Below are 12,825 nucleotides of genomic sequence, written 5' to 3' on the forward strand. Positions count from 1 at the left end.
GGGGGCTCGAGGCGCCTCCGCGGCCGTGGACTAGCGTCCGTGCGGCCTGGTCCGGGCCATGTCTGTGTGAGGACCCTGCAGCCGCCGCCGCCGCCGCCGCCGCCGCCGCTTCCGTTTCGGCCCTGGCCCCTGCCCGGCAGCGCCGCTCACCATGGGCTCCATTCTCAGCCGCCGCATCGCGGGGGTGGAGGACATCGACATCCAGGCGAACTCGGCCTATCGCTACCCTCCGAAGTCCGGTGAGCGCCCGGCCCCCGGCGCGTACGGCAAGGCGCGGGCTGGAACGCTGGCCCGGCGGGCGCGGGGGCGGGGACTGGGGGCAGGGCGCCCTGCTCGGCGCCCTCTGGGCCTCGTTCCTACCCGGAGCCTTTGCGCGGCCCCGCCGCCCCGACCCCTAGGCGTGGCTGGGGGCCCCGGAGGAACCTGCCCGAGCCGTACCCGGCGCTGCCACTGCCCGGCTTGGGTGACCTTGGGGCAGTCGCTTTGCCCCGGGCGCCTCAGCTCCGTCCTCGTAACACGGGGGAGTTCCTGGGGGAAAGCCTGAGGGCGGGGCGGGGTGCTGAGCGCGGGTCCCGGCGCATCTCTCCTGCCTAGAAAGCGCTCATTGTCATCAGATTGACCTCACCGCGGCGGCCGGCTTTCTCTTTCTTTGGTGGCTTGGTGTGAAGGCCAAGCCTGTGGTTGGGCACTTTCCCTCCCATCAAGACGGAGGCTCTTGGTGTGTGGGTTGGAGGAGTGGGGCTGGGCCCAAGGAGATGATTGTAATTGATCGGGAGGGGCTAGGGTCCTTGCTGACAGGACAGGAGAGTGATTGGAGAGGACCCACCGATACTCAGGTCTCTGTGTTATGGCTGAGGGACCAAAACCGTCAAGGAGGAAGTGGCTGCCAAGGACTCAGCTGGAACCAGTTGGGACCAGGACCAGGTGTGGGGCTCCCTGGGAGCTTGTTCCCGCTCTCTTCCTGCCTCTATTGATGAGCATGGGTTCACTGGGAGCATCTAGCTCCAATTCTCACCTTCCATCTCCTCGTGGGGTCATTTGTGGTGGAAAGGAGAGAAGGGAGAGGAGAGAGAACTTGGGCATCATTGGGACACCCAGATTGGGTCCTCAGATCCTGGCGTCTCATGTGATCTGATGTCTCAGTCTCCTGGGTGTCTCTGGACACCCACAGGCCAGATTTCTCTGAGTGTGGGCCAGGTCCACAAGTGGAGAGGACTGTTAGACATGCCAGGCCCTGCCTTGGACCACCTGGGGCCTGGGAACCTACATTTTCAACCCATTCCTCACGTGAGTTTGACGTCCACTCAGATTTGAAAAACTGCTCTGCCCAGGTTTTGTAAGGTGTGACTAGGTGAGGGCCTGGGGCCACCGCGATGAAGTGAGGGGAACCAGCACAGTTTGGGGGCACTCTGAAGGGGATGGACTCAGAGCTAGGCAGAACGCACTGTTGCCTGGCTGCTGGGGAGTACACACATGTTTCCCAGGCCTAGCAGCAGGGCAGCCTGGCCTTTGGGTGCTTCAGCCCTGGAGTTTCCCTGGAGGTTCTGAGGGCTGATGGCCCCACATCAGATGGAGCAGTTTGCTGTTGTCCTCTTTCATCTCTGATGTTCTTCCAGCCTGTCTCTGGCTGAGTGAGCTTGGTCGAGGTTGCTTAACTCCCTGGATCCCAGTTTCCTCATCTGTAAAACGGGCTGATGCTTTTACAGGTCTCAGAACCACACTTGGCTCAGAAGTCCCCAAATGGTAGCTGCTACAATTGCTCATAAAGGAAGCTAAGTGACTGGCTAATGACCCTAATAGTAAACAGTGTCATGACACAGATATCAAAAAGTTGAGTGGCACTTCCTGTCACCTGGGACCTGAGCTCACTTGATGTCCCTTCACTTGGACTGGACAAAATAACATACATGGCATTTACAGCCCACTTCGGGATCCCACTGTGGCTGAAATGTCATTGCTAATCACTCATGGCCCTCCCTCCCCCTGAGCATCCATCACGGAACACCTGAGTCAGCCACTATTAATTGGTTGGCACTGGCACACAGGTGAAACCCAACAGCTGCCTGGGTCATGTTGCCAGTGCCAGCAGTGTTCCGGGCCCGTCCAGTCCACAGGTCCTCTCCAGCTACGTTTTTCCCTTTCTCTTCTCCGTCCTTCCCTGGGACCTTGCAGATGCTTGTGCTTCTCTTTGTTCATCTCTTCCGGTCCTTGCCTTCGTGCCCCACTGGTTTCCTAGACTCCCCTCGTCTCCTCTCTCCTTAAGGAGAACTCCGTAAGGTCATGGATGGGAGGCAGACCGGGCTTCAGCAGAATTTTGGTGTGTTTCCCCAAGGGCAGACTGGGGACGGTGGAGACGTTTGAGATGATTTCAGGGGTTGCCCCCATGGACCATTCGATCACCCCATGAGAAAGTTTTCTTTTCACATCTGTCAATTTTGTTGATTATGTCAAGGAAAAAGAGTCACTGGGTGGTAATATATGTGTTTTTAACACTTAACACTGTCCAGTTTTCTTAATGGAACTTTCAGTATGTTCTGCAGCAGTGCTCAGCTTGAATTTAATATTTGCTTTGTTTTCACTGTATCTGTTTTACTCTTTCATAGCTTTATTGAGGCGTAGTTGATGTACCACACAACTCATCCATTGTAAACATGATTTGATGACTTTTAGTTAAATTATAGAATTGTGCAGTCATCTGGCTGGGCGTGGTGGCTCACGCCTGTAATCCCAACACTTTGGGAGGCCAAGGCAGGAGGATCACAAGGTCAGGAGATCGAGACCATCCTGGTTAACATGGTGAAACCCTGTCTCTACTAAAAATACAGAAAGTTAGCCGGGCATGATGGCATGCGCCTGTAGTCCCAGCTACTCGGGAGGCTGAGGGAGGACAAATTGCTTGAAGCTGGGAGGCAGAGGTTGCAGTGAGCCAAGATTGCTCCACTGCACTCCAGCCTGAGCAACAGAGTGAGACTCCGTCTCAAAAAAACAAACAAACAAAAGAATTGTGCAGTCATCACCACAGTTACAGACATTTTCCTTGTAAAAGTTTCCTTCCATCTGTTTGCAAAGTCCCTACCCCAACCCCCACCCTCAGCTCATCAGTGATCTGCTTTCTGTTTTCTTTGAGATGGAGTCTTGCTCTGTCATCCAGGATGGAATGCAATGGCATGATCTTGGCTCAGTGCAACCTCCGCCTCCTGGGTTCAAGTGATTCTCCTGTTTCAGCCTCCCGAGTAACTGGGATTACAGGTGCATGCCACCACACCTGGCTAATTTTTAAATTTTTAGTACAGATGGGGTTTTACCATATTGGCCAGTCTGGTCTCGAACTCCTGACCTCAGGTGATCTGCCTGCCTCAGCCTCCCAAAGTGCTGGGATTACAGGCGTGAGCCACCTTGCCCAGCCTTTTCTGTTTTTTTTGAGACAGAGTCTTGCTCTGTTGCCCTGGAGTTCTGTGGTGTGATCTCGGCTCACTACAACCTCTGCCTCCTGGTTTCAGGTGATTCTCCTGCCTCAGCCTCCCGAGTAGCTGGGATTACAGGCACTTGCCACTACACCAGGCTAATTTTTGTATTTTTAGTAGACACGGGGTTTCACCATGTTGGCAAGGATGGTCTTGAACTCCTGACCTCAGGTGATCCGCCCAGCTTGGCCTCCAAAGTCCTGGGATTACAGGGGTGAGCCACTGCGCCCGGCTTGCTTTCTGTTCGTATCTTTGTGTGTGTGTGAAAAGTGTCTATTTGAGTTTTTGTCCAATTTTTAAAAACTGGATTGTTTATCGTATGGAGTTGTGACAAAGAGTTCTTTATGTGTTCTGGATAAGATTCCTGTATCAGCCATGTGATTTGCAAATATATTCTCCCAGTCTGGCTTGTCTTTTAATTTTCTTAATGGTGTTTCTTTTGAAGAGCAAAAGTTTTGAATTTTGACAAAGTCTCATTTGTTGCTTTTTAAGTGGATACTGCTTTTGGAGTTATGTTTAAGAAATCTTGGGGCCATGCGCGGTGGCTCATGCCTATAATCCCAGCACTTTGGGAGGCCAAGGTGGGCGGATCACGAGGTGAAGAGATCGAGACCAGCCTGGCCAATAAGGTGAAACCTCATCTCTACTAAAAATACAAAAATTAGCTGGACGTGATGGCACACGTCTGTAATCCCAGCTACTCAGGAGGCTGAGGCAGGAGAATTGCTTGAACCTGGGAGGTGGAGTTGAGTTGCAGTGAGCCAAGATCGCACCACTACACTCCAGCCTGGGCAAACAGAGTGAGACACCATCTCAAAAAAAAAAAAAAAAAGTCCGGGTGCAGTGGCTCACGCCTATAATCCTAGCACTTTGGGAAACTGAGGTGGGTGGATTGCCAGAGCTTAGGAGTTCGAGATCATCCTGGGCAACATGGTGAAACCCCGTTGCTCCTAAAGTACAAAAAATTAGTCAGGTGTGGCAGCATGTGCCTGTAGTCCCAGCTACTTGGGAGGCCGAGGCAGGAGAATCGCTGGAACCTGGGAGGCAGAGGTTGCAGTGAGCTGAGATTGCACCACTGCACTCCAGCCTGGGTGACAGAGTGAGACTCCATCTCAAAAAAAAAAAAAAAGAAAGAAAAAAAATATTTGCCTGGGTCAAGGTCACAGAGGTTTTCTCCTATTTTTTTCTAGCATTTTGTTTTTGTTTTTGTTGTTGTTTTGAGACAGAGTCTCGCTGTGTCACGCAGGTTGGAGTGTAGTGGTGCGATCTCAGCTCACTGCAGCCTCTGCCCGAGTTCCAGCGATTCTTCTACCTCAGCCTCCTGAGTAGCTGGGATTACAGGTGCGAGCCACCATGCCTGGCTAATTTTTGGATTTTTTAGTAGAGACATGGTTTCACCATGTTGGCCAGGCTGGTCTCAAACTCCTGACCTCGTGATCCACCCACCTCAGCCTCCCAAAGTGCTGGGATTACAGATGAGAGCCACTGCACCCGGCCCCAGCTAACTTTTGTATATAATATTTTTTTTTAGTAGAGATGGTTTCACCACGTTGGTCAGGCTGGTCTTGAATGCTTCTCTTTTTTTTTGAGACAGAATCTCGCTCTGTCCCCCAGGCTGGAGTGCAGTGGCGCGATCTTGGCTCACTGCAAGCTCTGCCTCCTGGGTTCACACCATTCTTCTGCCTCAGCCTCCCGAGTAGCTGGGACTACAGGCGCCCGCCACCAAACCTGGCTAATTTTTTTTTGTATTTTTGGTAGAGACAGGGTTTCACTGTGTTAGCCAGGATGGTCTCGATCTCCTGACCTCGTGATCTGCCCGCCTCGGCCTCCCTGGGCCCTGGTCTTGAACTCTTGACCTCAGGTGATCCACGTGCCTCAGCCTCCGAAAGTGCTGGGATTACAGGCAGGAGCCACTCGGCCTGGTTGAGGCTACCATACATTTAGGAAACGTGCAGCTCATTAACATGCAGTTTGATAAATGATCACAAAGTGAACACGTTGAGAAAAATAGAGCAGTGCTGGCCCCCAGAGACCCCCTGCTGTCCCCTTCTGAGCAATCGGCCTCTCCCTTCTTCCCTGGGAACCACCCCCCCCCCCGACTTCCTCCCTGGGCGAGTTCTGCTTGGGTTTGAACTTGAAAGCACTGGAAGGAGTCGCTCTTCTTGCTCCACCTCAGGATGAAGTGGGATACGGTGGCCTGGCGGGGTCTGTGAGCTGTGAGTGATCTGGCGTCTGCCGTGGGACCCTCCAGTGTCCCGGTGCTGCCCGTGGACGGGCTCCGAGGGAGCTGGGGACATCCTCGTGTCTGGCGGTGGTCAGCCCTTGAGTCTCATCTCTTTGGGTGCATTTTTATGCCCGGAGGTGGACTTGTGGGGACACTGGGGTGCATTCAGCCTTCGTAGATTTTAAACTTTTCTGAGTTAACGAATTTGCATTCCTGCAGGCAAGAACAAGGGTGTTGGTCGCTCTGCATTCATACTGGCACTAGGTAGGGTGAGGGGTGTGTGCTATTTAAAATTTTTTTTTTCAGTTTCACCTTAGATTTCTCATTGTACTTTTCCCTGAAGACCAGTGAGGTTGAGCGCCTTTCTGTATGAGAATTGGCCATCTGTTTCTCATCCTGCTGTTGACGTGCCTGGCGAAGCCTTCTACACATTAAAACAATTGAGTGGGCCAGGCTCAGTGGCTCACACCTGTAATTCCAGCACTTTGGGAGGCTGAGGCGGGCGGATCACTTAGAGACCAGCCCGGCCAACACGGTGAAACCCCCGTCTCTACTGAAAATACAAACATTAGCTGGGTGTGGTGTTGGGCACGTGTAATCCTAGCTCCTGGGGTGGCTGAGACAGGATAATCCCTTGAACCTGAGAGATGGAGGTTGCAGTGAGCCAAGATTGCGCCATTGCACTCCAGCCTGAGCGACAGAGGGAGACTCTGTCTCAAAAAATAAAAAATTTTAAAAATTGAGTTATCGTTTTTTCTTACTGGTTTATAGGAGCTCTTTCCTAAGTGCTTTTTATTATGGTTTTAATTCTTTGGAAATTGGCCGTCTCAGTGCCATTTATGGAAGCTAGCCTAGGCAAGAAATGGAGTGTATTGAAGGCTCCGAGGGAAGTCCCAGTAACCTCCGGGGAAACGGAGAAGTGGAAGCTGTGGGAACCCAGAGCCCGTGTTCGGCTCCGGCCTCAGCGCCATCCTGCTGTCCTGCAGAGCGACCCAGCTGCTCCGGCCCTCGCCGCCCACCAGGCTGGTCAAGGGCCAAGTGCTGCCACCATCCCTCGTCCCGTTCCACAGCAGGGAGAATTCGGATGGCCCAGCGTCTCGGTGTCCACCTTAGGGCCAACCAGTCCTGTCTAGGGGGTGGGGGCCGCCCTGAGGGTGGTGGAGGCTGTTTCCAGAAAAGGGATGTGTTGGCTAGGGAGGACACACCCCCAACAAAAAGGGTGGCTACAGCTTGTGCCTCCTCGGTGCCCCAGCGTCTTTGCGTAGTCATAGTTGTTCTCAGCTTTGTGTTCTGCACTGGGAGCCGAGCCCTCACGTTTACCTATGGGAGGTCCGAAAGGGACACCTAGTCAGCGTGGTCACACCTGCCGGAGGCTCCTTTGTGTAAATTGACCTTTTTTAATCCTCAGGACGTCCTGAGTTTAGGGTGGCCCTCTCATCTCAAGTTTGCAGATAAAGAAATCAAGGTCAGGCGCGATGGCTCATGCCTGTAATCCCAGCACTTTGGGAGGCCGAGGCTGGTGGATCATGAGGTCAGGAGTTTGAGACCAGCCTGGCCAACATGGTAAAACCCTGGCTGTACTAAAAATACAGAAAATTGCTGGGTGTGGTGGTGGGTGCCTGTAATCACAGCTACTTGGAAGGCTGAGGCAGGAGAATCACTTGAACCTGGGAGGCAGATGTTGCAGTGAGCCGTGATCACTCCACTGCACTCCATCCTGGGTGACAGAGTGAGACTGTATCTCAAAAAAAATAAATCAAGGAGACTCCATCTCAAAAAAAAATCAAGATCCCAGCCCGTGTTAACTTCCCCAGCTGGGGTGGGGGACTGGTAGTAGGCAGGGAAGCATGGGAGGCCCAGGGGATCAATATGCATGGGTGATACAGCGGGGTGTGACCCCCAGAGCACTCGAAGGCTGTGGGGCTGCCACCCCCTCTTGCTTCCCACCTGGTGGGGGCATCCTGGGACATGATCTTATGCAGGTCTGACCCACCTGGGGTTTATTGGCAATGCAGCAGCTGATTTTGTGAGACTGGTAACCAGGAACACCTGTCCTGTTAGAACGTGAGAAGAATTTTCAGCAGGTGGGAGCAGTGAGCTGTTTGGGGCCCCTGCAGACACCTCGTTGCCTTCCCACTGCCCGTTCCTCGGGTGGGAACGATGGCTGAGGCAGCCCAGTGAAGTCCAACCCTGGTGTCCCGGGCCCCTGGGCCGCTGTGTTTCTTAGGAGGCAGGCATGCTGGGTGTCTTCATTCACGTCCTAGCTTACTTCGTATGACTGAGAATGCAGGCTCTGGAGTCGGCCCGGGGGTCCCAGTGAGGACATGTCTCACTGGTTGTGTGGCCTGAGCAGGTCACTTAGCCTCACTGGGCCTCAGTTTCCCTGTCAAACACCAGTAACAACAGCATCTGCTTTCATTCATTAGGTGAGTATTCATCCAGCTCTTACGGCATGGAGGGTGGAGGTCGCGAGGATGCGGGGCGGTGGACAGTTGTAGATGATGCCTGCTTTTGGGCAGGGGAGGACAGAGGGAACCAACGGGTACACGAGATAATGGGGCAGTGGTGACATTATGAGGAGAATGGTGGCAGGAGCGTTGACCGCGAGCTGGCAGTTGGCCTGCAGGGTGGTCCAGGCTGGCCTCACCGCGGCTTCCCAAGGAGGGAATAGCCCAGGCAGGGAAAGTGGAATTGCTGGTCTGCAGAGCGGGGAGCTTGGCGTGGCCTTTAGGTCAGGGTGCGGCAATCTTCATTGGCTGTCATTGGGCTGGGGGCATCTGGAAGGTGAGGAGGAAGCCTGGGCTGCCTAGGGTGGAACAGGCAGGAGAGTTGTCTCCCAGGCCTCCTTAGGACTTGGGCATCTTGTCCCCAGATGCACAGCCTCTGCCACCCTAGAACGGGGAGGACGAGGAACGTCTGCGTGTGGATCCACACGTGGTCCCCGTGTTGGGGGAGTTGAGGAAAGGCCTTTCTGCCAAGATCTGAGCCCAGCCTGTTTCTCTCAGGGGTCCCAGGGAGGAAATGCTTTTCAAGGGTCCAGGCCAGGAACCTCTGACCCCGTGGGCCCTGAACTCTGGTCTGATAAACATGGGTCAGACTTCTCCCTGAAAACTGTGAGCGCCGAGTTCAGCCACAGGCAGGCGGGGCAGGTGCTTTCAGGCATAACAGCAAGGCTGCACTTCACTCATCCGCCCTCCACACTGCGGTTCCGGCCGTGGTTTGCTGCGGCACGGGCGGTGGTTTGCTGCGGCTGCTCGGGCTGTGGTTTGCTGCGGCTCGGGCGGTGGTTTGCTGCGGCTCGGGCGGTGGTTTGCTGCGGCTGCTCGGGCTGTGGTTTGCTGCGGCTCGGGCGGTGGTTTGCTGCGGCTGCTTGCGCTGTGGTTTGCTGCGGCTCGGGCGGTGGTTTGCTGCGGCTGCTCGCGCTGTGGTTTGCTGCGGCTCGGGCGGTGATTTGCTGCGGCTGCTCGGGCTGTGGTTTGCTGCGGCTCCTCTGCTGAATCCGTTGAATCCGTCTGTGCTCTCAGATGGCCTGTGCTTCGCCTTTCACCCGCGTTCTTGAGAGGACTTGCCGCGTCCCGGGCCTCCCGCCCTTCCAAGGTTGGCTCGTGTCAGTGATTTGTAACGTTTCTGTTTTCCTCTCGCGGATGTCTGGTGGCGTTCATTGCACACTGTGTACCACCAGATATTGACAAGGTGCAAGAGACAAAAGGGGGCCCCAGAAGGCTTCCTGGCTGACTCTGTGGCCTGTATGGAAGGGACAGGGCTGTCCCCCTACCCCGGCCATCCCCGAGACAGCCTCTGACCTATGGCCTTGTGGTTTTGGTTTTTCTCAGCCGTAAAGGATGACAAACATACGTATTCTCCTGCCTTGAGGCATGTGTGGAGGGGATCGAAGCTGTGCGGGAAACGCCTAGAGGCCTCCCAAGGAAGGGATTGTGCAGTTTTCATTTCTGTAGCTGTTCCCTCCCTGTCCAGGTCGCCTGGACACCTGCAAGCCACCCAGAGTCCGAATCCCTTGGGCAGGGAGACAGTGAACTGCTGGGTTCCAGTCCCCCTGGGGGTGACAGTAAACCAGGGGAGAAGGATGCCTTTGTTTTAGCCGTGTTTGAGGACTGCTCTGAGGCCCTGGGTCCTTGAGTGTGTTGGTTCCACGTAGCTGGGATTTCCAGGACAACCTTGGGACCCTGTGGCGTCTGTCGGGCCCTGTGAGCCCATGGGAGGATTTTCAGCCATTCTACTGGGGAAGCCCCTTGCGTGTGGCTTTTTGTGTGTGAACAGGGCCCATTGTCACTGGCGGTGACACCACTGACTGCTGTCCCCGTGTTCCCCCGGCTGCAGGAGGGGAGGTGCCCAGCACGGAGGCTGAGACACAAGTGGCCTCTGAAGTCGGGATGTGCGCCCCACCTCCACCGCTGATGAGCTTGGGGGCCTTTGCTGAGCTTCGTTTCCCGCATGGAAAGTGGGGGCTTTGTCTGCCCCTCTCTCCTTGCGGCCAGCAGGAAAGGGAGTGAAGGTGCTGACCTCAGCCAGTGTGGAGGGAGAGCCCGGTGGGTGCTGTCCCACCTGCGTTCTTTCACCTCCACAGCTGCCTTCCCACTTCTCACTCACAGTCTCCTTTTCTTTCTCCTCCACCCCCTCGGCAGCTCTGCCTGCTCCTCTTGGTCCTGAGCTTGTGCACAAATGTACACAGCACATGCATGCACACACCACGTGTACGCGGGTGCACCACTCTAACACTTCCCCAGGCCTGTCCCTTCTTCCTGCCCCGTCAGGGACCTAGAGTTTCCTTCCTGTGTTTGTTCTCCACGTGTGGATACCCATGTGTGAGCCACAGCATTCTTTTTCTTTCTTTCCTTTTTTTTTTTTTTTTTTGAGACAGAGTCACTCTGTTGCTTGGGCTGGAGTGCAGTGGCCCAATCATAGCTCACTGTGACCTCAAATTCCTGGGCTCACATGGTCCTCCTGCCTCAGCCTCTTGAGTGGCTGGAGCTACAGGCACACACCACTGTGCCTGGCTACTTTTTTTTTTTTTTTTTTGGAGACGGTTTTTTCCTCTTGTTGCCCCAGGCTGGAGTACAGTGGCACAATCTCAGCTCACCACAACCTCCACCTCCCAGGTTCAAGCGATTCCTCTCCCTCAGCCTGCCAAGTAGCTGGGATTACAAGCATGCGCCACCACGCCTGGGTAATTTTGTATTGTTATTAGAGACAGGGTTTCTCCATGTTGGTCAGGCTGGTCTCAAACTTCCAACCTCAGGTGATCCACCTGCCTCGGCCTCCCAAAGTGCTGTGATTACAGGTGTGAGCCATCACACCTGGCCGTTTTTTGTAGAGACGTGGGTCTTACCACGTCGCCCAGGCTGGTCTGGAACTCCTGGCTTCGAGCCATCTTGCCTGCCTTGGCCTCCCAAAGTGCTGGGATTATAGGCGTGAGCCGCCGCGGGCGGCCTGGATTCTCTGTGAGGTGTTTCCCGTTCTTCCCAGTTGGTCTCGTGTCCTGCGGGTGTGGGTTGTTGTCTGCCCCGTGTTGATCAGGTGGATCTTGCTTCTAACTGCTTGGGGGGTGGGTCCATCCTGTAACCCTGCACTGTCAAGCGTTTCCTTATCTGTGAGCATGTGACTGGGTTCCAATTTTTTTTTTTTTTTTTTTTTTTTTAAAGACTGTCTTGCTCTGTCGCCCAGGCTGGAGTGCAGTGGCGCAATCTCAGCTCACTGCAACCTCTGCCTCCCGGGTTCAAGTGATTCTTCTGTCTCAGCCTACTGAGTAGTGGGGATTACAGGCCTGAGCTGATTTTTGTATTTTTATTTATTTATTTATTTCTGAGACAGTTGTCTTCTGTCGCCCAGGCTGGAGTGCAGTGGTGTGATCTCTGCTCACCACAACCTTTGTCTCCTGAGTTCAAGCGATTCTCCTGCCTCAGCCTTCTGAGTAGTTGGGATTACAGGTGTGCACCAGCTAATTTTTTTTTTTTTTTTTTTGTATTTTTAGTAGAAATAGGGGTTTCACCTTGTTGCCAGACTGGTCTTAAACTCCTGACCTTGTGATCCACCCGCCCTGGCCTCCCAAAGTGTTAGGATTACAGGCGTGAGCCACCATGCCCGGCCCTAATTTTTGTATTTTTAGTAGAGACAGAGCTTTCCACGTTGGCTAGGCTGGTCGTGAACTCCTGACCTCTGACCTCAAGTGATTTGCGCGCCCTGGCCTCTCAAAGTGCTGGGATTACAGGTGTGAGTATTGCGCCTGGTGGATTCTAATTTTTAATGCTTGATTTTTTTGTTTGTTTGTTTTTTTAAAATATAGGGTCTGGCTCTGTTGCCTAGGCTGTAGTGCAGTGGCTTGATCAGGGTTCACTGAAGCCTTGACCTCCGAGGCTCAAGTGATCCTTCCTCCTCAGCCTCCCGAGTAGCTCGGACTGCAAATACGCATCACCATGCGAACTAATTTGTTTTGTTTTGTTTTGAGACAGAGTCCCACTCTGTCACCCAGGCTAGAGTGTAGTGGCACAATCTCAGCTCACTGCAGCCTCTGCCTCCCAAATTCCAGCGATTCTCGTGCCTCAGCCACCTAAGTAGCTGGGACTACAGGCGCACACCACCATGCCCGACTAATTTTTGTATTTTTAGTAGAGATGGGATTTCACCATGTTGGCCAGGCTGATCTTGAACTCCTGACCACAAGTGATCTGCCTGCCTTGGCATCCCAGAGTGCTGGGATTACAGGCATGAGCCACTGCACCTGGCCTAATTTTGTATTTTTGGTAGAGATGGGGTTTTACCATGTTGCCCAGGCTGGTCTCGAACCCCTGGGCTCAACTGAACCTCCCACCTTGGTCTCCCAAAGTGGTAGGATTATAGGCGTGAGCTCCTGTGTCCGGCCTTGCTTAATTTTTTTTTTTTTTTTTTTTTGAGACAGAGTCTCCCTCACTGCAACCTCCACTTCCCAGGTTCAAGCAATTCTGTGTCAGCCCCTCCCAAGTACCTGGGACCACAGGTGCGTGCCATCATGCCTGGCTAATTTTTTGTATTTTTAGTAGAGACGGGTTTCACTGTGTTAGCCAAGATGGTCTCGATCTCCTGACCTTGTGATCCACCCGCCTCGGCCTACCAAAGTGCTGGGATTACAGGCGTGAGCCACTG

The 12,825-nt window shown here is 53.9% G+C and overlaps 1 protein-coding gene across 12 annotated transcripts in view; it reads left to right on the plus strand.

Moving 5' to 3' along the window:
* MGRN1 (mahogunin ring finger 1) overlaps positions 1–12,825 on the plus strand; it is a 63,754-nt gene continuing 50,929 nt past the window's right edge. For all 12 annotated transcript variants that reach the window (XR_012429707.1, XR_012429706.1, XM_005591139.4 and 9 more), the window contains exon 1: positions 1–239. Coding sequence is in view for 10 of the 12 variants with exons in the window: in XM_005591139.4 (XP_005591196.3) it covers positions 152–239 (88 nt within the window). In the remaining 2 variants the exon portion in view is untranslated. The remainder of the gene's footprint in view (positions 240–12,825) is intronic.

This window comes from Macaca fascicularis, chromosome 20 (assembly GCF_037993035.2).
Source record: "Macaca fascicularis isolate 582-1 chromosome 20, T2T-MFA8v1.1".
NCBI classification, from domain to species: domain Eukaryota; kingdom Metazoa; phylum Chordata; class Mammalia; order Primates; family Cercopithecidae; genus Macaca; species Macaca fascicularis.